The sequence below is a fragment of the Trachurus japonicus genome, chromosome 18, assembly GCF_045865225.1.
Source record: "Trachurus japonicus isolate A0001 chromosome 18, Traja_1.0".
Lineage (NCBI taxonomy): Eukaryota > Metazoa > Chordata > Actinopteri > Carangiformes > Carangidae > Trachurus > Trachurus japonicus.
Window position 1 is genome coordinate 31248748 of NC_140924.1, and position 26202 is coordinate 31274949.

General features: G+C 41.0%; 1 protein-coding gene across 24 annotated transcripts in view; it reads right to left on the reverse strand.

The window, feature by feature from the left end:
- The window catches only part of ptprda (protein tyrosine phosphatase receptor type Da), a 365455-nt gene that overhangs the window by 8661 nt on the left and 330592 nt on the right, over positions 1 to 26202 (reverse strand). For 15 of the 24 annotated variants that reach the window (XM_085806361.1, XM_085806355.1, XM_085806353.1 and 12 more), the window contains 11 exons: positions 25053 to 25309; positions 23941 to 24034; positions 21412 to 21621; positions 20252 to 20412; positions 16494 to 16606; positions 14456 to 14497; positions 13795 to 13892; positions 10267 to 10390; positions 7499 to 7674; positions 5237 to 5356; positions 4960 to 5114 (listed from right to left, as the gene is read on the reverse strand). In XM_085806361.1, the coding sequence (XP_085662487.1) occupies positions 4960 to 5114; positions 5237 to 5356; positions 7499 to 7674; positions 10267 to 10390; positions 13795 to 13892; positions 14456 to 14497; positions 16494 to 16606; positions 20252 to 20412; positions 21412 to 21621; positions 23941 to 24034; positions 25053 to 25309 (1550 nt within the window). The remainder of the gene's footprint in view (positions 1 to 4959; positions 5115 to 5236; positions 5357 to 7498; positions 7675 to 10266; positions 10391 to 13794; positions 13893 to 14455; positions 14498 to 16493; positions 16607 to 20251; positions 20413 to 21411; positions 21622 to 23940; positions 24035 to 25052; positions 25310 to 26202) is intronic. The other 9 variants (XM_085806357.1, XM_085806359.1, XM_085806358.1 and 6 more) reach the window with 1 other exon arrangement.

A 26202-nucleotide genomic window follows, 5' to 3' on the forward strand; every position in this document is an offset into this window, starting at 1 on the left:
AAAATGAGTTTTTAAAGGCTTTAAAAAAAAAATCTTGGTTTGAATTCTATAAAAGTGGGTCGCGACTTAATGATCATGGGAAAATGTGGAGCCCAGAGTGAGAACCCCTGGTTTATAGGATGGATTTCTCCACTGTAGCTCTAAGAAGAAGAGAAAAAAATGTAGAAGTTGCCTAATTTGACATGTTTCTGTATAATAACGTCTGCAGATCATGGCAATGCTACAACATGAAGGTCGGTGCATGCACACAGGTTTGAAAAATTCACTTTCTTCCAGTGATGAGGCAAAAAGGTAAACTCTCTGTGCCAAGTTTTCCGCAGTAGGACGGGCCATTTGGCTTGGTGTGTAATTAAATGTGAAGTGGCACTGTGTGGAGAAGAGGGCTTGGCAGTCGCAGCCTTCAGTGGGCTCACTGCTGGCTTAGCAATCTCGTCTCTTCCCTCTAGACCCCACCTGTGCTCTCCAGCCCATCAGGACTAATCACTTATGCAACAGCAACATTTAACCTTTATGTCATAGTTCTGAAAAGTGCCACTACAACAAGTGCTCACATAAATGTGGATACACAGTCACAATTCTGAGAGTCTGATTTTCTTTTTTTTCTTTTTTTTTGAGGGCTTTGTTAATGTGCTGTGCAACTTTTGAGAAGTGCAGCTGACTTCAATTAATGCCATTAGATTAGCACAGTGCACCTAAATGGCATAAGAGCTTTAGAAGAGGCACTGAAAGGCAGGTCTCTTCATTAAGATTCACATCGGCACATTTTTACATTAGTGAGAAAAATGCACAAGTGAAAAGGCACTCTGACAAAGAGGGGAAATGTTTTGCTGTTTCTCTTTGACCTCTCCTTACAGGCCAGTTTGAGACATGTGGTATAAATTTAGCCTCCTTTTCCAGACTGCTGACGATTTAAGAAAGCTCACCCCTGCACATTACATGTTTTAATAGCGCCAGCCTCAGCACAGATGTTTTCTCGTGACAATTTATTTACCGTGGGGCGACAAGGTGGTGCTAAATCTTGTTTGTTAACTTTCCCTCTCGCAAAGCATGGCATTGACGAGACTTCTCCGCGCACTCGGCACTCCAAAGTAAATAGGTTATTCAATCCATTAAGCTGACATGCCTACGAGGTGTGAGCCGTGCTCCCGTGCTTCCTCCTTCTGATGAAGCGTTTGTTTTTCATTTGTTCCGAGCAACAGGGGGAAGGGGTTGAGAAGGAAAACTCAAGAGGGAGTAAAGTTGGTCCCTCAGGGAGAAGTCTGGTTAATGTGCCATGCTGCACTGGAACTGTGCTGCCAATGAAATAAAGACACATATGGGAGTCATTGGCTTTAACAAATGATCTGGTGATCACTTTCAAAATGGCTGATATTGGCCAAATGAAACTGAAACCTTTTGTTATGTTTTGACAAAAACCCTTCACAGCTCCGGGTCCGATTCCAAAAGGCTCGCATGTGAGCGAAAGAGAGAATCGGGGCGGCATAGAAATGTGAAAAGTGTCTGAGGGATATTTGAAGAATGAATCACTTCCAGGTTTGAGAACACCTCAGCCCTTGGGCGGGCAATACGGAAAGTGGAAGAGATTTCTCCCTTTACCCCAGCTGCTTCCAATCTGAAAACATTTTACAGTGCAGCCCTGAATGTGGGAGAGTGATGACCTGCGAGAGAGTAAGTGACAGGGTGACAGCGCTGGGCTAGAGAGACGGAGACAGAGGAAGATGAGGAATGGGGGGGAGAGAGGTGTGGGGAAGGAAGGAAGGTAGAGTCGTGGAGAGAGATGCTGCAAGTTATCTAGAAGTTGTGTAGTTCTCAAGTTAGTTTTCTAAAAGGCTGAGCTGCAGGGATATATATTAACCACCTTTTTTTCCCCAAAATGTAAGACCGGAAACTGTTAGAAACATGTGTAATACTCCTTTATTGACAAGCGATGGTGTGTGTAGTGGGGTGAGGTGGTGCAGAAAGCCGTCAGTACATTTGGCAGTTGAAGGGGGTGCTGGGCTGGCGGACTGCACTAATGACCTGACACTGCCTTTTCAGCCAGTCAAGACCAGCTGCTTTGGACATCCACACACATTAAGTGTCAAACTAATATGCTTTCCAGGAGTTTAGGGAATGGGAGAAAAAGTGCAGTGTAAAATGCAGCTGCAATGAGTACTGAGAAGATAAAGCACGAGCAGCAGTGAAAGCAATTACATATGTATTGTTACCAAATCTCTTGCTGTCAGCTAACCTGTCACCATTCCCCCCACTCTGCTTATTGAACAGACATATACTCACCAGGATCACTGCATAGCTGCTAATGCAGTCAATAATAATTTTAGTCTTTTGCCTGTGAGAATACTTTTTCCCCAAAAAAAGTAAACTTGGATTTACTGTACAGAACAGTGTTTTCAATCACTGAGTGCACTTTGAAGGTTTAGCCACTTTCCTTAAGAAGCCACTGGAAAATGTTTGTCTGCTGATCTTTGTCCATTCGAGTGTCCTTCCCTGTATGATTGAATCAAAACAGTTGTTTGACCCTCTCCAAGAGCACACCAACTCTTTATGGCTTTTTTTTCCCACCAGCTGTGTTTTGTGTGCCTCCGTGGCACTAAACCCTTTGTGCAACTCCTCTTTTGTACTGTGTAAGGTCTCTGATGGTGGTGATAGGGAGGCCAGTGTTAAATCATTTCTTGAATCTTTCATTGTAGGAAAACATTGCTGAATGTGTTGAGAGGCAGTCTAGACTCTACACACTCAATATGTCTATTGAAATTCATAATCTGGTATATGGCTTCCGTTTTGTGTGTTTTTGCTATAATGTTAGTTGTGTGTGTTTGTCTTCCACAGTCTCAGAAAGAGAAGTTGAGAACCTCCATACAAGCTGAATTATGAACAATAAACTGTAATAAGAAAAAAAAAAGGAACATAACTCAGTTGTCAGTTGAATTCTATGAAACTGGCTTGTTCTATCAAATGTTTTTCTTCTCAGTCACTAAGAAAGGTCAACATATCCATGACATTCAATCATGTCCTTTTGACCTCTGCTTTGACTTGACATGGCCTGGGCAGCTTTAGCTGGAGGAGCAAAAAGCTCTCTGACCCGTGGGTTAGTGGAAACCGCAGGAAGCAGGAAATCATGAAATGCGTTGTAATGTTCCCGAGAGACAGATAGTGTGGAAAAGTACTGTGATCTCACCTTGTGAGGAGTGCTTCTAGGTGGAAACACATGAACGCATTTTGATAACTACTCTTAAATACTCCCGTGGGGGAGGAGGGGGTGCATTAGCCACCCACCAAAAACATATTTGCAACATCCCAAAAGCAAGTGCATAAAATGCTCTGATTTGTGCTTGTATGAATATTTCTGAGCCTTAATCTTAGTTCACAGTTTGCTTTCTGGAAACTTAGTGATTGATTCTCTGCCTCACATGGAAAATTGTCACTGATGCAAGGAAAAAGAGAGAATGAAGTTTATGACAAATTAGAGCAATTTAAGTTTGTACTAGCACAAATGAAATACAAAACCCTTCCTCGAACTCTTGCTGTGTGAATCGCCTCACGCTGGAAAAATCTCATACAGTAACCTAAAATGAACATGTCACACCTAATGTGTAAAGCTAAAGCCAGAGATTTTTTTTTTCCATTTGCGTCTTCAAAATGTCTAAATTTATTATTACTTTTATTTAATCAATTCTAACTTGAATCTCATACATAAGCGGCGACAGAAAACAAAATGAAGCAATCAAGCGCCCAGGATTTGTTTTCAGTCTTTATGGTCTGTACATATGTAGTAAGCAATTTTTGGCACATGAACTGATTAATCAATCATTTGAGACTGTACCACGCTGTTAATTATGGGGAACGGGTCTTTTTCCTTTTAGCTTTTGTTTAGTCCTTTCTGTATGTGCATAGACATTTTAGGCAGATAACAAGCTGTGTTGATTCCTACTGTACAAAATACTTTTATCTACAAACTATCTCTGCCTGAGCACTTAACACTCAAGTAAGTGGGTAAATATAAAAGATGGCTCCATTTAAAATGTGTGGTCAAACATGAAGTGAGAAAATGCCTCTTTAAGGATTTGGAGCAGGGAAATGACTGTATCTGATAGGAAGCCAGAGGAATTAAAACCTCCCATCTGCAGAGTGACATTAATTCCTGCATTCTGCTTCATTGTAAAAGTCAGGATTTTCAATTTGAGGCGATTTGGCAACTAGCTCTAATTAACTTCAGCATGTGGTAATTCTAATTCTCCAGTAATCCCCCTTCCCTTTTTGTCACTTTCTGACACAAGTTTGTATCTCTTACACTCACTATTGCAGTTTCTTCATTTTTGCCCCCACCCCCCCTCTCAGTCACTTGCTTTCTCTGTGCAGAGTCTCTGATGACTTCCTGAGTTGAGAGGAGCCAGAAGTCTGTCTGATATCTTTGTTCCTCTCTGTTGGGAGTCTGGCCGCTTATGTAGCGGAGGGAAGTGAAGTTGGCATGAAAGTGAAAGTTATTTGTTTCAGATGCAGTAACCCGGGGGATAAGCCAAGGACTTGTGGGCTGCTGATGTGCGACGTGTTAGTGGTGTAGCAAGGAAGACGACAGGCCTGCGTGTGTTTATGTGTCAGTGTGTGGGAGGAGATGCTTGAGTTAGCTGAGGGCAATGACACTGGTACTCCTTGTGCCGTGATGTTGAAAACACCTTCAGATTGAAAATGCCTTCTGTGAAAGCTAGTGGGATGATTAATTTGAGCTACAGTTTAATTCCTATCTGCTTCCTCTGCTAATATTTTTGCTTCTGTTTTATATCTGATCTCTTTCAAAAATATTTACTATTAGTACACAGATGACTTGGATATAAACCTCTAAATAACCATGAATGTATTGTGCTTTTCCATATGTATTCATATATTCATTACAGCAAATGGAGGGAGAAAAATCAATTTCATGCTTCAGGATGTTTTTTGTGAAACCATGTTGTTTCTTACCTGCAGTGTACCACCATGGGCCCTGCATCTGGAGGATTACAAGCTTTCACCCGTCTGAGGAAGGCCAGGAATGGAGTGGGGTGCTCCGGTACCCCATGGTCTGGCCAGGCTGTGAACTGGAACTGCCTCACCTCTCTCTTCTCACTGGAGCCATTCTGCATATGGAGACGGAGAGAGAGGTTAGTGACCACCGTGTCTTTGCCTCAACTACAGGACAGTTGTTCCAGCGGCCCAAGTGGCTGCCGAGTGGAAAAAACGGCTTCCAAATGCCTCTTACTTTAAAAAGTGCAAATGTCCTGACACAGTATGTAGCCAGTTCCACTGTGTCCAACAGTGTCACTTGGATGAGGCCATAGGTCTCCGTCCCTCTGGTGGGCCAGTACTGGTCACATTTCACCTGTAATAGAGATAAATATCACATTAAACAAAGAGCAACTGTTGTTCTTTGTAACAACTGTGCTGCTTTACATCCAAACACATATATTTAGTCAAACCGTGAAAAAAAAAAATACTACAAGTTCTCCTCATTGCCGCTGACTGGGTTTGATTTTATTATCAATAAAATGTCCTGAGAAATGTGTATGGAGCTGACAGTGCTATTAATAGTCCTGACACACACATAATTACAAAGGTAACAACAGTTTCCAATCATATTACCAACTCAGCTTTATTGCTCCTCGAGTGTACAGCTTTGTTTCCCAGTGAATGGCCAATAAAACACTGTTCCATTATAGCAAAGCTGCTTAGCTGACAAAGGGAAACACTATTGGTATTGGGGAGGAAATAACTGGGTTTCAATTCAGTTGTTGTTGTTTTTTTTTTTCATATTGTCCATTAGAACTGATGCAGTTTTAGATTTCAGCAGTACTGTATGTTCAGTGCAATCAAAATGTCAGCTAGCTCATGATATCCTGATGCCCAATCCTCTGTTGAATAGCATGACAACTGGACATAAGTATGGAAATATCTAACAAGTGTACCATCCACTAATTCCATTTCCTAAGCAGCTCGTACAACATGGACAAAAAGCGTAATGAAGCGATTGTGACACCAGGAGTAATGAAATGATTCATAACGGCATTTACTTGCAAATACAGAAGCTTTAGTTATGCAAATGTTCAGAAGAGAGCCTGAGCTGTTCCCGGCAAATAATATAAGTGATAAATATGAAAGATAGGAGCAGGTAGTACTGTAGCAACAAAAACACATTATGAATGACAAATGCCAAACAACATAATGGTGTGGCAGGATCAGGGAAGGGGGGTCTGTACTGCACTCATGCATCACAGAGCATCTATGCAGAGAAAGTGACACCTGACAGCATGAACCACATGTATTGGTAGAATCATGCATTTTACAGTGGCTGTAATATTGAAAAACAGCCAGAGGATCTGATTTGCTTTGCAGATTGTAAGGATACAGAGAGAAAGCTGCTCTCTGGATTGAGTCAGCACCCCGGTTAAACACTGTGCCAAGCTCTTAGAAAAGGCATACAAGTGTGAAGGTCAGTAGCTTCTAAAGCACATGCCAGCTTTCATGCGCTCAGTCAAACACTGTGAGATGTGCCAGCGAGGGAGAGAGGAGCTGCGTTTTGACCATGTCAACCTTAAAGGACTACTGAGTGTACTGTATACAGCCTGGCAACAGCTATTCAGTCCGTGAATCTTTTTTTTTTATCACTGATTGTAATCCAGTGCCTTCAGCAGTGCTCGGCTAATGAAGTAAGCCACTAATCAGTCATGACTAAACAATGACAGAGTGTGGTGTAAAGACAGGATGGAGTAAACTGTGCATTATAATGCAAGCAAGCTTTGTCCTGCAGAGTAAATATGAAGAAAAAATGATGTACCTCGCTGAGAATTTCAGTTGCGATGAGAATATCCTGTTTGACTTTGCCACAACGGTTAAGACAGCCCTATAAATGCAGATAGCCTACTACTGACTGAGTGAAGTTACATCATAGGTCAGCCAGGTTCCACTGTGTGATTTTACAACACTGGTAACGTGCCAAGTGTTGGAGTTTTCCCATCGGTCATAGCATTCAAGAACTCAGCAAGTAAATATAGCCAAAATCACCACACGTCTGTAGTTTGTAACTTGATTGTGCGCTGATTTTGTCAGAAGACACGGTTGTAAAATCTAGATTTTTATAACAGGGCAACACACGGGCCATGTGACAGAGAGTTTCATACTCGTCTGACAGCAGAAAACTTGTAAATACAGCTTTATTGGGAACTTGGCTGTTTTAAAATGCTGTATATGTGAGCACAGAGAGACACAAACGGATGAAGTGAAAACAGCTGACACAAGGCAGAATGCAAATAGCCAACGATGCAGTCCAGCCATACGCTAGGTTTTGACCTAGTCTTGTTACAAGCTGGGGGTAAACATTTCAAAGCTCAGAGTCAAAGAAATGTAATGTTATCAGTTTAACCCTGTCCTTTCAGTTGAATAGAGCTCTTCTGATCCATGAGGTGCTCTCTATTAGATAGAGAACACAACATAATAATACAAGTGTTTCTGTATTTCTGTCACTTACCCTGGACCTCTCTTCCAGTTTGGTCATCATGACGATGATAGCACTCCTCTGCTCCCAGATCATCCTCCAGAATTCACCAAATGTCTCTGGCAGAGCTCCTTGGGTGGCAATGTAGGCATTCTGTTTTCTGTAGCCATCGATGTAGTTGGAATTGATATAGTCACTTCCAGGGATACCTGAGAAGAGACAAGTTGTGTCACTAGCTGTCAAGCTGCTTTAGCATGGTTAAAAACAAATAAGAAAAAATAAGAAAAACTGATTCTGTCTGACATAGGAATCAGATGGTGCTGGACACTGTGTGTGTGACGCTATCCTCAATGGTCCCTGTCAGTTAAGCAACATTTTCTGTAAGTATTAAATAGAAAAATAGCACAAAGCCATCACATTTGGAACCAGTGTTACAGTCCATTAGGATTTGGGTTTGCTATCAGCAACACATTTAAATCCACTGTTTTTGTGTCCCTCTCCCATATCTGCAACTGACTTACAGATAGAGCTTGGTCTGTAAAAGTCTATCACCTCACTTGGAGGAAAAACAAACCAACAGAAAACTAGCAAAACAATTTCCCCCCCTTCCCCCTGCACTCCTCCTTCCCTTTGCTTATATTAAATGAAAGGCACAGCAGCCTTTTCGAATCCAGGGGAAAGAGACAGAGCTGACAGCTAGTCAATGCTTTAGGACTGGCAGTTTAGGGGCTCCATGCACACATGGCCGACCAAGATAAGTCTCATCTGCATGGATGCCACGTCCCAGAGAATCCCCTCACTCCCAACTGCTTCCTCTCCCCCCTGTCCCCCAGACTGCCTTTTACTCCCAGGTAACTTATTCAACATAAAACAGCAAAGAAAAACGGGATATGAACACATTCAAAAACCCACCCACATATTTTTTTCTACTCTCCTCCCCCTCCCCCCCTCTCTTTTTTAGCTGTTGAAGTTGTCCACACAGGCAGGCAGTTCTACATTTTCCGTGATGGACAAGGGATAAAAACAATTAAGCCCAGTGTGTTTTCAAATTGAAAAGAAAAAGCCAAAAGAGACATTACTGTGGTTTAATGAGAATGAGGCATGTTGTTTAATGCATATTTGCAAATGGATTTTGCCTTTATGCTTTCTGTCACTCAGGATTTATATAAATTCAACCATTTTCTGTCAGTATGCTCATTAAGAAATAAACATTGCATTGTTGTTTGTTGCTCAGTCTTTGCTTAAAAAGAAAGAGAGAGAGAGAGAGAGAAAAAAGAATCCCAAAGGAAGTGCAGACAGATTTTGGGGTGCAGTCTTGTAATTCTGATAATGATTATGACTCTTAGTAGCAGTGGTGGTACTACCCATATTATATTCATTTCAAGAAGCTGTGCATTTCCAGGCAGAGGACAACACAGTTATTCAGATTCCTGCACTGTCTGAGTACAGAACAGATTTATGAAGTTGTCACATCTTGATTAGATTTTCTCAACAAACGACATCTATGTTGAACATTATGTGAATAACTGTAGCAAACTGCGACACAGCTCTGGTGATTGAATAAGAAAAGACATGAGACAACTTCCACACCAAATATAGACCAATGGAAAGTGAGTGACTTTAATGTTCCAAAAATAACAGAGACTCCATGGAATTTGGAGGGAACAGGATCACGCTATCAAAATGACTTCATTCTAATTGAAATTAGAAACTGTACAGTTTCCCCAAATGAAGGGTAAACTAAATTTTAGGGATTAACTTTAGATAACAGTTTAATCCCGGTAAGCCCTTGTTTTGTGTGGTCAGGCAACTTGGCAAGAGGTTCCCTGTCACTTGTCAATAGTGGAGCAAATGCAGCGATGTCTCGACCATTTAAGTCCACAAAATGTTCTGGAGCATCAGAGCGCTTGTATCCCAAACATTCTGCTGATCCATCCCTGCATCAATAAATTCTGAAAGTAGCTGTCTTCAAATTCTGATGTCAAATCCCAAATCCCTTTTTATTCAAAGAACTCAATCAAAGTAAACAATAGACGCATTGCTTGCCAAACGGCTTTGTTTAAGCTTAGAAGGAAAAGAGGAAGTCCCTCATGTCCCCCTGGCTGAGAACTACTCACTTGCTACGGCACAAAGACTCCAGTGTGTTTGTGCAGATGTGTTTATATGCCTGGCTAATGGAGTCCCATCAACACTCAAGCTGTGTGTTGTTTCTGAGAGACAGAAAAAAGGGGGCTCTCTAAGTCTTTATCTATCTGTTTTTGTCACATTAGCCATTTGCTACTTTGTTTATTTTCCCGTGCTCTCCGTGGGAGCAGCTCAATGGAAATGGTTAATTAATAGCTGTGTGTGTGAAATTATGTTATTGTTTAATTGTGTTAATCCAATAAACTGTTGAAGGAGCCAGTACTTAACCAGCTATTTCAAAATGGCCAAGTATTCGTGAGAAGTTGTACCATGCATCTTAATTGTGCATAAAGTGGACTGGACACATCTTGAATGAGTCTTGTCCATTTAAAGCACAAACAACTAATGTGTATCACGTCCTTCCCTGTGTTTGCATCTTCTGGTGCACTCACTGTCCTGGTTTCAGTGAATAAATACATAAACTACTCAAGTAAAAAAACATGTTTTTTTAAATATAAGCATTGGACATTAAAAAGATGATCTTAAAATGAAGTTAAAGAAATGCATCTGGGCATGTTTGTGTAGGAATTGCAGTACGGTCTTAAAGATATGGTCATACAGGCCGTGTGTAGAATCAATACAGCGTTTGGGAGGGAAGATACTGGTGGGCGGCATACCGTCAATACCAGAGAGCAAGACTCTGGAATGGTCGTAGGCAATCACGTTGGCATATCTGTTCTTTGGTTTGTTAACCTCCAGGTTAGAGTGCTCCCAAGTGAACTGCTGACCAGGGTCGATGGACTGGAAGAGAAGAAAATGTATCAGTATTACAATAGTATAATATTTTGTGCTGTTGGCACATTTTACAGTAGATATTGGCCAAAGTTGAAATTTAGCTCTGTGTGAGATCAATGTCTGACAGCTCACTGAAATATGCATTTCCAACACGAAACATGATCTAATGTAGTTGACTGATGGTTACATATGAGTTTTCTTGAAAGTCCATACTTTCTCATCTATGCTCTGTATGTTCCAAATGACTTACACTGATGGCACATTTGCTTTAGAGAAAATGCCCCCAAAAAAAACATTAAATTAATTTTAACATTAATTTCTAATGTCTTTCCGTTGGAAACCTTTTCCCTTTTACACAACAGTGATGGAGATGGGAAAACTCTTGATAAAATATGGCTGTACTGAGTTCATCTCAGATGAATTGTTTTCACAGGAGGTCAGATCATGTCAGATTGAAACCATCCTTTTTGAGCTTTAAATTTTCACCAAGTAAAATAAATATATTTCACTAGCACCATCTCTCTAAGTTGGTTACTGTAGTACACTTTTAAGAAACTCTGCAAATACAGCCATTCTTTTAAATTAATTATTAATGCAATCACATACTTCCATACATTCATATTGCTCATCAATAAATAGGCTCCAAACTGTATACACCGACATGATTTATACACATCAAATGCCACATTTCTGAAAGTAAGTTTTGAAGATGAAATCTTCTTGACATAGGAGAGAGTCTGAGGGAAATGATCTTTTGACTGAAAGCTGATTTCGTTGATGAATAGTCGAACCATAGCTTGTATTCTTTGCAGTTAATTTAAAAAGAGTCTGTTCTGGCCTCTGAGCAACTCGTGGAAAATGGGATGTCAGCTAACACTGGAATCAAAGTTGTCTCTTTTGATCTTCAAATCTCACATTATAAGTCAAAGAGTATTCTGTACAGGAAATTTAACTCGAGTGGATAGTTCACTTTAAAGAACTGTGTGAAATGTGCATCGTCTTTGACATGGAATAACCGCTGCATATAAATGATTAGATTTCCAAAAAGATACATCAAGAATCGGCCACAGAGGAAAAGCTCATGTTCCGCCAGCTTTGCTCATTTGATCAATAAGACTTTATGGCGAATACTACAATACCACACTTGAGACTAGTTTAACAACATTTCCTGTCCAAGTCCCCTTTTGGCTTTGTAATGTAGATATCAATAATGGTCCCTCATCACCAATGAATGAACCATAAAACATAATGTCACAAAGGGAAAAGACATGAAAGATGGCATTCCATTTCATATTACAGGGGAAATATTTTGCCTGTGTTTTTAATGACCAGTGACTGCTTTTATGTGTTAATCTCTGCTGAGAGTTGAAGAAGCCAATGTACAATAGCACCGACTGCAATTAAAAGCCACTTTAGGACAATGACCTGTCTTATAATCCAGATAGATCTGAATATGATCCTGACTTTATTGCTTATTTAGAATAATTTATATCAACAATTAATGCATTGAAATTATCTTTATAATTCATTTTCAGACTAGTTTAATGATGTCAAACTTCAGATTACTTCGACCACCATAGAAGGAAAGACATTAGACGAGAAAATCACCTAGCAGCAATATGGGAGCAGGAAAACCAGTGGCTAAGTCTGATACTTTATCAAAATATGTTGAAACAGTTGCCTGCATCATTGCTCATAATAAAAATCTTTATTTTATTGTACTCTGAAAATTACTTTCCACTGCTCTTGAAGAAACACAATGAAATTGGAATTCAGTGTACTTAAGCTGCAATAATGATTGGGCAGCTTGGCAGCCACCCATATGGTGACCTCATGGATTTTGGAACCGTTGCAGGAACCACAGAGACAGGGTGGCTGCTCCTATCTCATATGTACAATGCTGCAGAAAAACCCCTTGTCTGCATAGTTTCTCTGGCCCCATGAGTGCTCTGCAAATAGACATTTATCTAAAATACAATTTCAATATTAAGTAAAGGGACTGAATAGAGCCATCAAGGTTTTCAGGGCACTTGAAGTGTGAAGACTTTTTTAATTTGAAGGTCTAATCGCACAATGCATACGAATAACTTACACCTTTCTCCGGTGGTGTATTTTTATTCTCTTAGTGGCCATACATTCCAGAGTGAGACTTCAGCTAAAGTGTAGAGATAAATTAACTAGCTGTGTCAGTAAACCGTAGCCTTTGAAATCTCTAGAGTTGTAGTGCATTAGTCACACCAGCGGTAACGCATTATGTTTCTCAAGGATACAATATGAAATATACCGCTTCATCCAACACACCTGTAGTGCTAGTTGTAGTGTTGCCTCCAGGTGCAGATAGCCATGCTCGGCATACTCACATTCCTTATGATCTCAGTATATGTAAGGGATAATGTATAGTTCGGAGGTTGTTATGGAGAAATAAACCCCGACAGGTTGTATGCAACAACATGAAACATAATGTTGATCAAAATATGACTTTCATCGATATATAATTGCATCATTTAGCGAATCTGCAAGACTGGTCACGTCCGCTATTTTGCTGAGCCTTTGATAATCAATCAGTGGATCGATGGATTACCATACACATGTTACAATGTGTGTATTGTGTGTAGTCGTATCTGTCATAAACAAGAGATTATGATGGCTCCTCCAGTCGGCCGTTGCTATGGAGTCCCTAGCAACGGTCCGCTCAGCGGGTGGTCTATCGAGAAATAAACACCGCAGAATATTGGTGATTGACCAATCAGAATGGAGTATTCAAGAGAGCCGTGTTGTAATAACTGATAAACACTGATGTCAACCTTTAAAACAGTGGTATGATTTATTGGGATCTGCTATTTTTGTGCAGGTTTGGCTTCACAGTGCCGTTTTTTTAACTGGGTTTAGTCACATACAGCTTTTTCACAGCAGACATTTGGACTTGTCACAGGGGGGAAAAACAAGTGTAACTAATAACATTAATGATGGCCTGCTTTCCTTTTAACTGTCTCAGTACGTCATGTCAATGAGCCAGTAGGCACAATAGCAGAGCCCTGGAACTGGTCATTATTGGTGTTATTAATTATGCCAGTTTGTTTCTTGTTATGACCTGTCAAACAGCCTGAAGTGAACTGGCTAATATAAATCTGTGTTATTCTGATGAAGATATTTTTCTCTTAGGCTTTCCTCCACCAAACCAGTTGACACATTGTTAACATGCTTGGACTGCAATGATAGGATTAATATAAGGCTTCCAGGCAAATATCATGAAATGCAAGACTGTGGACTTTGGCCAGGATGCTAAATAGTTACAGTAATTCAAAAGCATAGTTCATGTGGGCACCTGGTACACGATTGTGTAATACTAGACATTGTGGTAAAACACTGTACAATCTGATCATCAACTCTGGGACTTTGCAGACGCATACCTCATATTCCTGTGAGAATTTGAGGTTGTCGTTGGCCTTCAGCCGCTCCTGATGGTCTGCTAGGTCCATGATGGGGATTGGAGGGTGGCTCGCCATGCCTGTAAATACAGGATGGTTTGAGGGTCAGTCACTACTTTTGTAAAAGGCCATCACCCAAGCACAAGCCAACAGTGAACCATTAGATAAGCAGCATGTGTGTTTTAACAGGGGGAATGGAAGAGTGTTAGGCTAGGTTGTTCACTCAAAGCAGTGGCCATGCTCATAAGGAGGATATGGACACAGAAGCCAATGAGAAGTCATCGAGCACACTTGCCCCATTGGGACTCTCCCTATTGAGAGAGAAGAAAGTTATTCACACAGAAAGCTGCGGTGTGTAGTTAGCATGACAGGAAGACACAGACGCAAACATCCCAAAAAGCAAAAAAAAAACTAAAACAAAAACAAACATTCAAAAATATTAAGCCAGATGTCGACGTCTGCTTTGAGTGATGAATGTTTTCAAGCTTTAATTTCAAACTCCGCCTCCTGTGATGACATAGCATGACACCAGATGGATTAGATGGAGATGGGAATACAAGACGAGGCAGAAAAAAGGAAAAGAAGGCAATTGAAGCTAAAATGGAAACAAATCATGTCAAATGCATAATCGAGACCAACTAACTTGACAAATGGAGGTTACTGGGGTGACTGGGCGCACCTGAACCTGTGGAGGAAACGGCGGTGTAATTAAAGACATTGCAGACGTCACACAGCAATGTGATGACATTTTTTTTTTCCACAAACAGAAGGTAGAAATGTGACAAGAAGTAGTTGAATGATTATGTGTACTCTAAATGGGACATTCATTAGTAACAAATCGTCATGCTAGAAGCTCAGCTATGCCACCATGCTTATTTCATAGAAATAAGAAAGCGTACAGGGAATAAAAGTCCTATAGCAGCACAAACCAGAAGCCAGCAACCATTTGATATTAAATGTCAATCGTTTTTTTGTTTTTTTTACCCAAAGACATTGTGTCATACTACTTGAATTGTCTTCAGCACAAAGTTTCATCGTGCAGTTGAGTTCACTTGACTTTGACAATGTAGAGTTGACATTGATCAACACTGGGTGGTAGTCAAGGTGCATGTTTTCATCTGCATATTCAAGAGCTCAGATGTAGGGGAAAGATGAGAATTATACGGTTCTACACCTGAAGACCTGTCACCTAAGATTTCAGGTGCCATTTTGACACGACCGTCGACAGAGTATCCCTCTCCAACAATGAGGTTGTACCATTTTGGTTGCAGACACAAGTGGGCATTAGCTAATGGAACCTGTGCCTCGTTTTCCCACCCACTCTCATGTCTCTCTGAAAGACGGCAGAGGGTGTATCTATTGCAGCCCACTACTCAAAATCCATTTCCACCACTGGGGGACAATGAAAGTACCATTTCCAACATGCCGTCGCTCAAACATCAAGCATCCTTAAGATGAAAATGTCCATTGAGGGGTAAAGAGGTGAAAGGAAGGGTAGAGAGAGTCGGGGAGAGAGAGGTGGTCTAATGTAGAAGTGCTTCAGGACTTAAGAGGAAGTGGTCACGTGGCAGGAAAAAAATGTTTGGTCCTTTTTGAGCAGTGGAATAGACAAGATACCAGCTCTCAGAAAGGCTGTCAGGGAGGGGGGGGGGGGGTGATGGCTTGAGAGGCGAGTGAAATAGTGGGAGGATAGTTGAGATCACTCTGAGCCAAAAGGAAAAATACCCCTGTGCCAGGATGAAACAGCCAGTAATGGTCCTAACATCATTGAAGAGCTTTCATAAATATGCATAATCTTTTTTCAAAAATGAGCCTGCAGAGATAATTCATCCTCCTTTCATACTAGCTGACCTGAAAAATATGGCTTTGATATTACAACATTATTGGCAGTCTGTGAACACCTGTCCCAAAGCAATCGGTGCTGGAGGAACTCAAACGGCAGTTAAGTTATGTCTCTGTTGGTTTCTCTCCTCAGCAAAGATGCATGCAGCCTTTTCCAGGCGATGCGTGGACTGTGACTCCCCAGTCGTGAAATGACCACCTGATTGAGCCAAGGCATGACCACTGACCACCACTCCACCTCCACGCTAAAGGTCACAGCAGCTAAACACTAGCCTTTTACAGCTCATCAGCCCTGTTTCATGGCTGTCTGTTGGCTCGCTTACAAAAAATGCAAAAAATTGGACATCATCCACGACGCTGCATCCCGGCGCCTCCAGCAGCAGGATGCTGTCCGAGCGAGACCGTGCTATTCTGAGTTAGCATGACAAGTTCTGATGACCTGGATAACCCAGGTGCAGAGGAAGATGACAGCTGCCATAAAACTGTCAAGCTTGCGTTCCTGCCTCTTCATTTTCCACTGATAAGTGTCTCTAGGGAGGACACTGTCAGTTTTGACCCGCTGTACCTTCTCTAAGCACCTGTCCACTGTCTACCTGCAAACCGCCCGCCCGTATTGTGCCAATCTCTCTACAAAGATGATGGAACTTTGTAAGTCATTATTATATTATGCTTCAGTATCAGCAGTGTTTGCAAATGTAGAAACAATGGAGCGAATTGTATTTATGTTTTTCACCCAAAAGCAAGCAATCAGTAGCACAGACGACTCCATCCACATTGCATATCCAGTTGTAAATTCACAGTGAAGGACATGGACTTCTGGCTTCATCTGGAATACTTACCAGGCGTTTGGAAGTTGAGACGTCGAAGCTCAACAGGGTCGGTGGGGTGATGCAGTGGCATTTCCTTGCTGTTGGGGAGACTGCCTTTCCTAGCTTCAGATTCAGCTCTTTTTCTGCAGAATAAACAGTAAATTGTAATTATTTTTGATAAATTATTTTCCTGTTGACTCTTACTGTATAACCACAAAGCGTGCCTTGTGGTCTGAAGGAATAATGAAGGCGGAAATATAATTAGGAAGGTGACAGGACTACACTCTTACACTACATTAGGCTACAGGGGGTGGACTAAATAACATCATCACTTCACAATAAAATGCAACCCAATACAGTACCCCTTGGCTCTTAAACACTGCCTTTGTGAAGCCTGTATTGTTCACATTTCAATGATAGTGTCAGTAAGTACTTAGAGGCTATTGTGCTTTCTGTGTTTGCATTATGTTAGGTTCTTGTTATTTGTTCCTCTCTCTTTTGTTTCATGTTACAGGATTTTCTATACACGATTTGAGATTACTATTGCATTGGAAGTCTATATACATGGATATTCTGAACACATTTTGAATGTACATCAGTGCCACCTCGGATTTAAAAGCCACTGTGATAAAAGCTGGTTTGTTCATTCATACAAATGAGTACAACGCTGGTTGTAGGAGGTCACTAGTAATTACGGCGTTTTATAATGTGAAGATGATTCATTCATTCAGTCATTATATGGCATTGTGGATTCAGAGTTTATTGGTAGGAAAAGTCAAACTGCTTGTGTTTTGATTCCCCATTAAATGCCTGCTGACAGCTGTCATAGACACAATGTCACATTGCTAATAGTCAGCAACATGTGTTTAACACGTGTTCACTCTGATTAAACACATCGCATGATTTCACGAACGACCTCAACTTGTAGTTGGTGAATTTCCATATGTTTTTTCTATCAGTTATACAGTCCAGGAAGAAAATGGGTTTAAAAGGAATTGGTTTCTCGTTACATGTTTCTCATTCTTACCTGTCTGGTTTACTGCTCCATTGGTCAGCAAGGAAAAGAAACATTGACACAACATTAGGTGGTTAAGACCTTTGACTAAAATTAAGAATTCTAGAAACTTTCTTCAGAGTAAGTGAATGACTGACTATGTAAGAGTCAAATGATACCAATCATATCTGGTTTGCTTTGTGTGCAAGATTAGTGATGCTTCACTTCCGAGATTATACTCAATTATGCTGCCTTGGGGCTCTTTGTTTCAAATACTACAGTTTCCCAGGTGCATCCAAGATTTGTACATTGTATCTCTGCTATTTCAAGCAGTTTCAGCTGATTGCTTCTTGTTCAAGCATAAAAGTCATCTCTTGACTCCTAATTGCCGTGTCTGTCTTTTCCAGCAAATAAGCCCACCACGGTTGCATTTATTAAAAATCGAGAATTACGCATATTTAGGATTCATGCATGCATTATCATAAATGCAAACAACATGTGGGATCATACGTTTTAGTCATTGTGCATAGATTAACCATATAAAGTATTAAATGCATGTTAACGTTTATTCTTTTACCTTTTATTTGAGAAAGTGCAGAATTTATTAGTCTAGCAATAAACTGACATAACTTCAATAACGTAAGTGTAGGTGTAGAATTTACTGTTATTTATGCTTCTCTCCAAGGATGCCAATTGTCATCCCCATGTCACTATGTCAGCATCACATGGCTGTTGCCCCTTTGTCTGGCACAAGAGCAGCATCCTGTCACATAAAAATTGATCTCGACAGGAGAAATATCTCCTGGTTATGCACTGAATGTTCCCTAACGTGGCGGTGACACTGGCTTGGTAATCGATGTGTAAATCTGCCTGCCACAAATGGAAACTCTAAAACCCCTCCGTACACACAATCTTTGCGCAGTTTCAATTCACTTTTTTTTGGCCATAAAACCAGAACTTGACATAGATGGATCCCACAGGCAATAAGGTGTAAAATGGAGCTAGAATAAAGTAATATGCATAAACCTTACATTCCTCTAAAATCCTTTTTTTGTTTTCATTATTGGTTCTGTTAGTGACTCTTGTGCTGACTGCTCAGTTACTAATCTTGCGTTTTCCAAATTACATCTTACATCAGGACTTCTGTGAAAATTCTGCTTAGGACTGGGTGTTTGATTAAATGCACTTTGCTGGAAAAAAAAGCCTTATGTAATAGGTGACAAGAGGCAAGATAGCAAAGGACAGAATAAAATATGTGCGCGTGTGTGTGTAAAAATGTGTGCTTCCTGAGGGCAGCATAAGGTCAAAGTTGGGATTGAGAGCTGAGTTCCCTCGTGGAATGGATAGTATTGAAAGGGGAGGAGATGGGGCTGCTGGGATGGCGGCCCGGGCCCTGGGGCCTCTCTAAAGCTGCACACACATGCAGTGACATGTAGCAGATAGTCAAAGCTCTGCCCTCCTACGCTTGACTGATGAGCAGTGACAGCACAAGGTCTGGCTACCACTAGGGGGTTTCAGACAAAAAAGGCTGTTTTGATTCGGTGTGAAAGCGCGCTCCAGCAAGTGTTTGTGACTGCTTTACGTGTGTGTCTGTGCGTGCACGGGGTAGATGGATGTGTCTGATTAACTTTCAGTCAACGCACATGTCTGTGTGAAGGATTGTAGGCGTCTACATTGGATGGCTTGACAGTTTGGGTAGCTGTGTGCCTGGATTTGCTTAACCGAGATTTAGAGTGTGTTTATGCAGCAGAGAGCGAGGGTCATGGATAGCCTGAAGATCAATGTGCCTCAGGGTTCAAGTTACAATCTTACATTTAGTGTCTGCATTCAGATATGCTAAGTAAAGATTTGTGCATAGTAACGCGTGTCGCTCATCGATGTTAAATAAATAAAGTGACTGGTCATACATAAATACTGAGTGGGCAGACATGACATGAATTTTAAATGCACATATATAAGTAATAATGTGTATGTAGTGTATGTCATGTTACTGTTACTGTGTGCTAGTTATGTATGTAGAGTGTTTAAAGGGATAGTTCACCCAAAATTGAAATTTCTCATTATCTACTCACTCTCATGTCGACTAAGGGCTAGGAGAAGTTTCAGAGTTATCCGTGGCTTCTCTGGATACCAACTGTCTTCGTAACAAAAAGACACACCAAAAAACATCCAAATACCTCCATGCTGCTCGTATGTAATGTCCGTCTTATATTGAAGCCCCGAAATGTGAAATTGTCCCGAAAAAAATTAAATAAGTCTATATTTCAAGCTTGTTTTGCAGCGGGAAGCTTCTCGAAGCTCCTCTTCCCGGTTCGTCAAATTTGGACAAACTGGGAAGAGGACAGACCCTGGTTCATCCAAATTTGACGAACCGGGAAGAGGAGCTTCGAGAAGCTTCCGCTGCAAAACAAGCTTGAAATATAGACTTTTTTTTATAGAATTTTTTTCGGGACAATTTCACATTTCGGGGCTTCAATACAAGACGGACATTACATACGAGCAGCATGGATGTTTTTTGGTGTGTCTTTTTGTTACAAAGACAGTTAGTATCCATTTGCAACCGTTATATGGACATGCACTGCTACGCCGAGACCCCCTGTAACTCAGAGAAGCCACGGATAACTCTGAAACTTCTCCCAGCCCTTAGTCGACATGAGGTCGACTAATGAGTGAAATTTCAATTTTGGGTGAACTATCCCTTTAAGCTAAGTGTTAGAGTAGCGGTCCCATCTGAGGTGGATTACTCTACATACAGGCTGAGTAGGGAGAATAAACCATCCTCTCATGTCCTTACCTCTTGTAAAGGAGGATGGCAATGACGATGCATATGATGAAGACGACTGCTAGCACAGGGCCCACCACCCAGATGAGGCCTTCTTCCTCGTCGATGATTGGCTGGGGGTCGATGTCCGCTGAAACAACCGGGTCGGAGTAGGGGCTGGTGGCATACATGATCTGAGCCAGGAAAAGCAAATCAATGATTAGCACTCTTATCATAAAATCTGCTGTAGTATATTTTTTTCCATCCAGCATTATATTCTACTTATTGGACATAATGCTGCTACTTTTCCTCTCTCATTATCTATTGTCTGGTAATTTTGAAAAATATTTTCTTGCCAGTGTATCCCATTGTGCCTTTGACAAAGGAAATGAGAGTAGATCCGCTCATATGAGGAATGCTCATTTAGTTTGCCCCTATTACAGAGCAAATCTAACAAGACTCTGACAAACACAGCATGACCAACAATACGAATTATAAGCCAATTCAAAGTTTTGCTGTGTAATTTCTGCTAAGCTGCAGTCCAACCAATCAGAATTATCTTCAGTATCTGCTCCATTGCAGGAACCTTGATTGAACCATTTCACATTCTTAGAAAAGATAAAAAAAAAAGGTCTTGTGGGAAGAAAATATATGCTTCAGTGGGCAAATTAGAGATTTCCCTCCGTCTATCATTATCGTTTTTTGCTCTACCTGAACTCAGGGTTAGTGGAGAGTGTGTGAGGCAGCACCACAGACCCTGCAGCTCATCAAATCCATCATCTCGCCTGCAGCTGCCTAATCATGCGGCTTTCAGGTCTCCCGTCCAGCCAGACACACACACACACACACACACACTAGCTGCAGCAGCGGAGATAAGGTGGACGGCACGTAGGACGCAATTAAGAGGAGCCGTGTTATCGAGGTATTCTCGCGATCGGCTGTGGTCTTAAGGGGTTTCTCTCCCGAAAGCAGCAAGGGTCAGCTGCAGCTTTAAGTTTTTAAGTCAAAGCCTCACAAGGGCTGAGAGTAACACATCTGACCAGAACCAACTCTGACCCCCTGCAAAGATGTAGTGGATGTAACCCTCTGTGCCTATTAACATGTACAATTGTTAGCACAAAGAACATGATATCACTATCAAGGGATAAAACTGAGACATTTACAAATGTGTGAGAGAGAGAGAGCAGACTCACGTTTTCAGACATCTCCAGAACAGCGAGCACAAAGAAGATGTACTCCTGGCCATTCTGGAGTTGCTTATTTTCAAAGTCCCCGTAGATCTTGCCATCTCCCAGGGTGAAGTCTTTAGGCAGGACTTTGTAGTAAGCAGCGATATAGGCTTTGGGTTCTGCCTGCCTGCGAAACCGAAGGCCTCTGCTAGTTCGGTTTATCTCCTTCAGCAGCTACAGTGGTGGGTAAGAAGCAGATAGTTGATAACACACAGGGAGACGTTCCAGCACACACATGAAAACACATCCACACCAACCAGATCTGTCTATCTAGATTCCCCCCCCCCCCTCTGATTGCTGAGCTGAAAATGCTGATTGCAAAAAGCAGAACATTACAGAAAAGATCAATGACTTATTTCATCTGTTTTTAGACTACAAAAGACTGCGAGATTAAAAGATTGTGTGGCTTTCCAGCATATAAAACAGTTGAGGATTATCCAACAGCTTCAAACGGTAAAAAAGACTGAATTCATTTAAAACTTACACAGCTCAATTATTTTTTCTTGTTGATACAATCAGAAATATTTTTTGCTTAAACATGCAGACAAATAGAATTTGGGGATCATTTTATCGGATTTGATTATTAGTGCACAATTTTACATTTTCCTGGTTCATTGTTTTGTAAATATGAATGGAAGATGTGCAGCATGAGGATAAAATAGGTAGGTAACACTTTACTTGAATAGGTATTCATAAGATTGACATAAAACTGTCATAACCATGACATAACGACAGCTGTCATAAGTATTCATTGATGTTTATGACAGCTGTTAAGTGTCATTCGGTAAGTTATGTCGCTTTTGATGCAAAGTTGACATTATTTGAGATGTCCTTGTTATGAGAACTTGACATAATTTTAAAATTTTGGCAATTAGGTCTGCTATGACAGTTTAAATTGTCTTTATGTCAAGTTGCCAGAACAAAAACATCTCAAACAATGTCAACTTTGCATCAAAAGGGACATAACTTACCGAATGACACATAACGACAGCTGACATAAGTATTCATTAATGTTTATGACAGCTGTTATGTCATGGTTATGACAGTGTTATGTCAATCTTATGAATACCTATTCAAGTAAAGTGTTACCATAGAGAATCATGTCAACAAATCTCCTCAAAATATGCTGCAGGCTAGATACAGATTATAGCTCAAAAATTACAAATGCCAGAATGTTATTCACAGAGGATATTCAAAAAAATAATGCTCACACTCCAGTTTTTAAAGGCTATTATGACATATCACTCCACCGTTGTAATTAATGTTCATGCTAAAAATAAGACCTTTGCTCCCCCAACCCACTCTAATAATAATACCAATAGGCTGAAAGAAACACATTAATTGTGTCCTTCATATGAGTCTCTATCATCTGACTTTAAACTTCCAGTACAAAGTGTGGATCATAATTATGCTAATTAAGCCTGGCTAGTTGTTTGGGCATCTGATTACCTATCTCTGACTTGTGTGCGCGATGTGTGCGCGCGGGTGCACTCGGCGTGTGCCTGTCATTCACATCGGAGTGTGTGCGTTCTTGTGTGTGTTCTGTTTTGGCTGCCGGGCTGTTGGTGCTGCCCGATAATGTCTTCAATCATCTCTCCTGTCAACACGGCTAAATCTAGCTGCCCTTGGGAAAAGTTGTGAAAAGGTGAGTGCCAATATTGACAAACAAATAAATTCTGACAGAGGGGTGAATTTTGGACAATCGGTCAAGGCTCCAGACATGGGCCTGTAGGCATGAGCTGTAAACCCAATGGCAGATGAGACATGGTGTGTTTTCTTTTAGCCTCCTCGACATGTGATGTATTGTTATGTTTCTACAATAGAAATAAGTACTTGAAGAATTTCAAATTGTAGAACCTGAAGGGGAATGGCTCTTCAGAAGTTCCCACTTTTCGGTAGCTTTTCTGGGAAAAAGAACTGCTGCAGTGTGCCGAAACATTAGCATCACTACAACTAACACTGCATCTAGAGGGATGTCTTAAATGTAATCACACCTTATACTGATACAAACTTTACTTTTCTTACACATTTAGTCATGCATGCAGTGCACAGAAGCTCCTAAATTGTCTCAACTGGCTTAATATAAAAGTTGTCAAGTGTTTTGTGCATACACAGGAGCACTAGGTTTGCTTGGAATGAGAAGAGACGTGAAGGCCTGATGCAGCTCTTCAGGTAATTACCACAGACACAAAGAGGAGGAGGAGGAGGTGGGGATGGGGGTTGAGTTTGCAGTGCACTTGATGGCTACTTCATGTTCTCATTTCCATATGAACAGTGCTCTCTGCAGTTATTTGCGTCAATCAGTGAGGCTCATCTCCTGTTCCTCCTGCCCCCTTAACTGGCTCAACTTATTTTTTTTTCCAGTTTTGAAAAAAGAAATGAGTGATATAGAAACAATGGTTTGCTGTGAAGCTGGGTACAATAACATAACTGAAAATGTATACTATTCTCTCTTGATAGCATGAGTCACAATCAGCGATCCTTTAAACCTACCTCCTCCAAATTCATCTCATCAGGATTGTCCCAGGGTTTGAAAAACTTGCCAGTGCGCTGCTTCTTCAGTGGCACCACCACAATGTAATATCCCCTGCAAGATAATATGTAGAATGTAGCACATTAACACTATAGACAAGGTCAAATATCAATTTGTCAGCTGTATTTTCAAGTCATTTTTCGCTGTTTTCTGGATAAACAGTGTCCATCATGTCTGTTTATCAGAACCCATCAAAGAAGATGTAATCATGCCATTAGCGTAATTTGTCCTGTATGTTTTCTGTGTAGTTTAAGCAGATTCAGAAGTCAGACAATGCAGTCGCCTCACTCTGGCCCCTTGTGGGTTAATTAGGAGACCTCTGTGTATGGAGAAAAGATAGAGAATTAGAGGGATTTTCATCCCTTCATCAGGGTGGAGAGAGAGAGATAACAGCCTCTGCCAGAGTTAGGCTTCCTGGTCGGGCATTGCACTAGCTAGCGTTAGCCAGGAAGGCAGTGTGGCAGGCTAATGGGAAACTAATTAGCTTAAGCTCTGGCATGGGAGACAGTGGGCCTAGTGCATCCAGCAAGATCAAAACACCAAAGATGGGTTTGAAGCGTCGCTCTACAATCGGATGTGCTCCTTGGCCTTCTGACAACCCTGGGCTTTGTTGAAAGGCTATAAGAGACTTTATAGGGCTTAGAGGAGTGTGCTTAAATGAGTTGGGCTGCTTCAGTGTGTAATGACTGAGGTGAAGTGGATATTACACTGAAATGTAGGGATGAATATAAATGACTCTGTTTGCAAGAATTGCTTCTGACAAGGTCAGCTATCAAGTTAACTTGTTTATTTCCATCCATTATGCATCAGTAAGTAATAATAATCAGTTATATGGACAAATGATGTCTTTACAAGTCAAATCACATTATGCTTGATTTAGTTAAGATTTAGTTTGCTGACGATGTTGTTATCCTGTGTTCCTTTAAATACAGTAAGACAGCTTATATTGAAGAAAGGGAAAATACTCAGTATCAGGCCTTTCAACTGACGCCACTCACATAACCATTACTGTATAGGCAGCACTAATTGTAAGCAGTTAGAGATCAACTTAGGTTTGATTGTCGGCACTCACCTTACTCTCTCAGATGTTTCTACTGCTGGTAGCTCCACAGTCACCATACCGTCCGAGTTGGTCTTGCCGATCAGGTATGGTTTAGTGCGAAGAATGTCTGGAGCCGTCATGGTGGACACCCGGTGCTGCAGACCTCCTGCACTGTTGCCACGGTTGGTCAGGAGAAAGGAGTACTGGGTCTCAGGTTGAAGGCCAGTAATTAGCTTCTGCGTTAGCTTCCCATCCACTTCCACGCTCTGGCCATTATCATAGAGGATCTGTATGCAAATTAGTTGACGTTTTATGTACACAATATTGTCTCGATTGTGGATGTTATTGACATATTTTTTTCCCTAGTTACAGTAATGCAGGGGTGCAAACTCATCAGGGGTAAAAAAGGTGACAAGATACGGACCCCCTAGGGGGGTCCGGGGGCATGGTCCCCCGGGGAAATTTTTTTTAAAACCAACTTTAAAGGTGAATTTACAGTCAATTTTAGCATGAGACTAGGGTCCAGATTTACTCAGGTTTGCACAGCTTTTGCTCCTGTTAAACCTGCACAATCTGTCTCTCTGTGTTTGGTTTTGAAATATGTGAAGGGGGTCTTCAGCCTATGCAGGTTTAGCATGAGCAAAAGCTGTGCAAAACTTAGAGAATCTGTCCCTTGATGTCCATCAGATGAACCTTGCAAACCTTGCCTTCAAACTAAATAAAATTTAATACAGACTGATTGGTTCATTGTGAAACATTTATTTATTGATGTAAATGTGTTTTCTGTAGGCTACGTAGGCTATGCTCCGAGGCAGCGCTGCTCTTTCTGTCCAATAACACACATGAAGCTTAAAAATGCCATAGGTTACATAAAACATATTAAGCAGCAATATGTATTATTATGATGTTCAAGCAAACGGTTCGGTTCACGGTTTTGTGGTCATGGTTTTCAGTTCGGTTTCTTATACTTTGATCGTTGGGAAAATCAATCATGTCTTGTATAATCAGGTTAAAACTTAAAGAATGAGGCAGTCTGACATCTGATAAATCATTGTGACAGTCTGAGGTTAAAAGTAGGTGAGATTCTGGTGGCAAGAGAGGAGACATTGATAGTTCCAACATGTTTTAATTTATTGGGCAAAGAAAGTTATCTAACAAATGCTGAGAACAATTAGATATT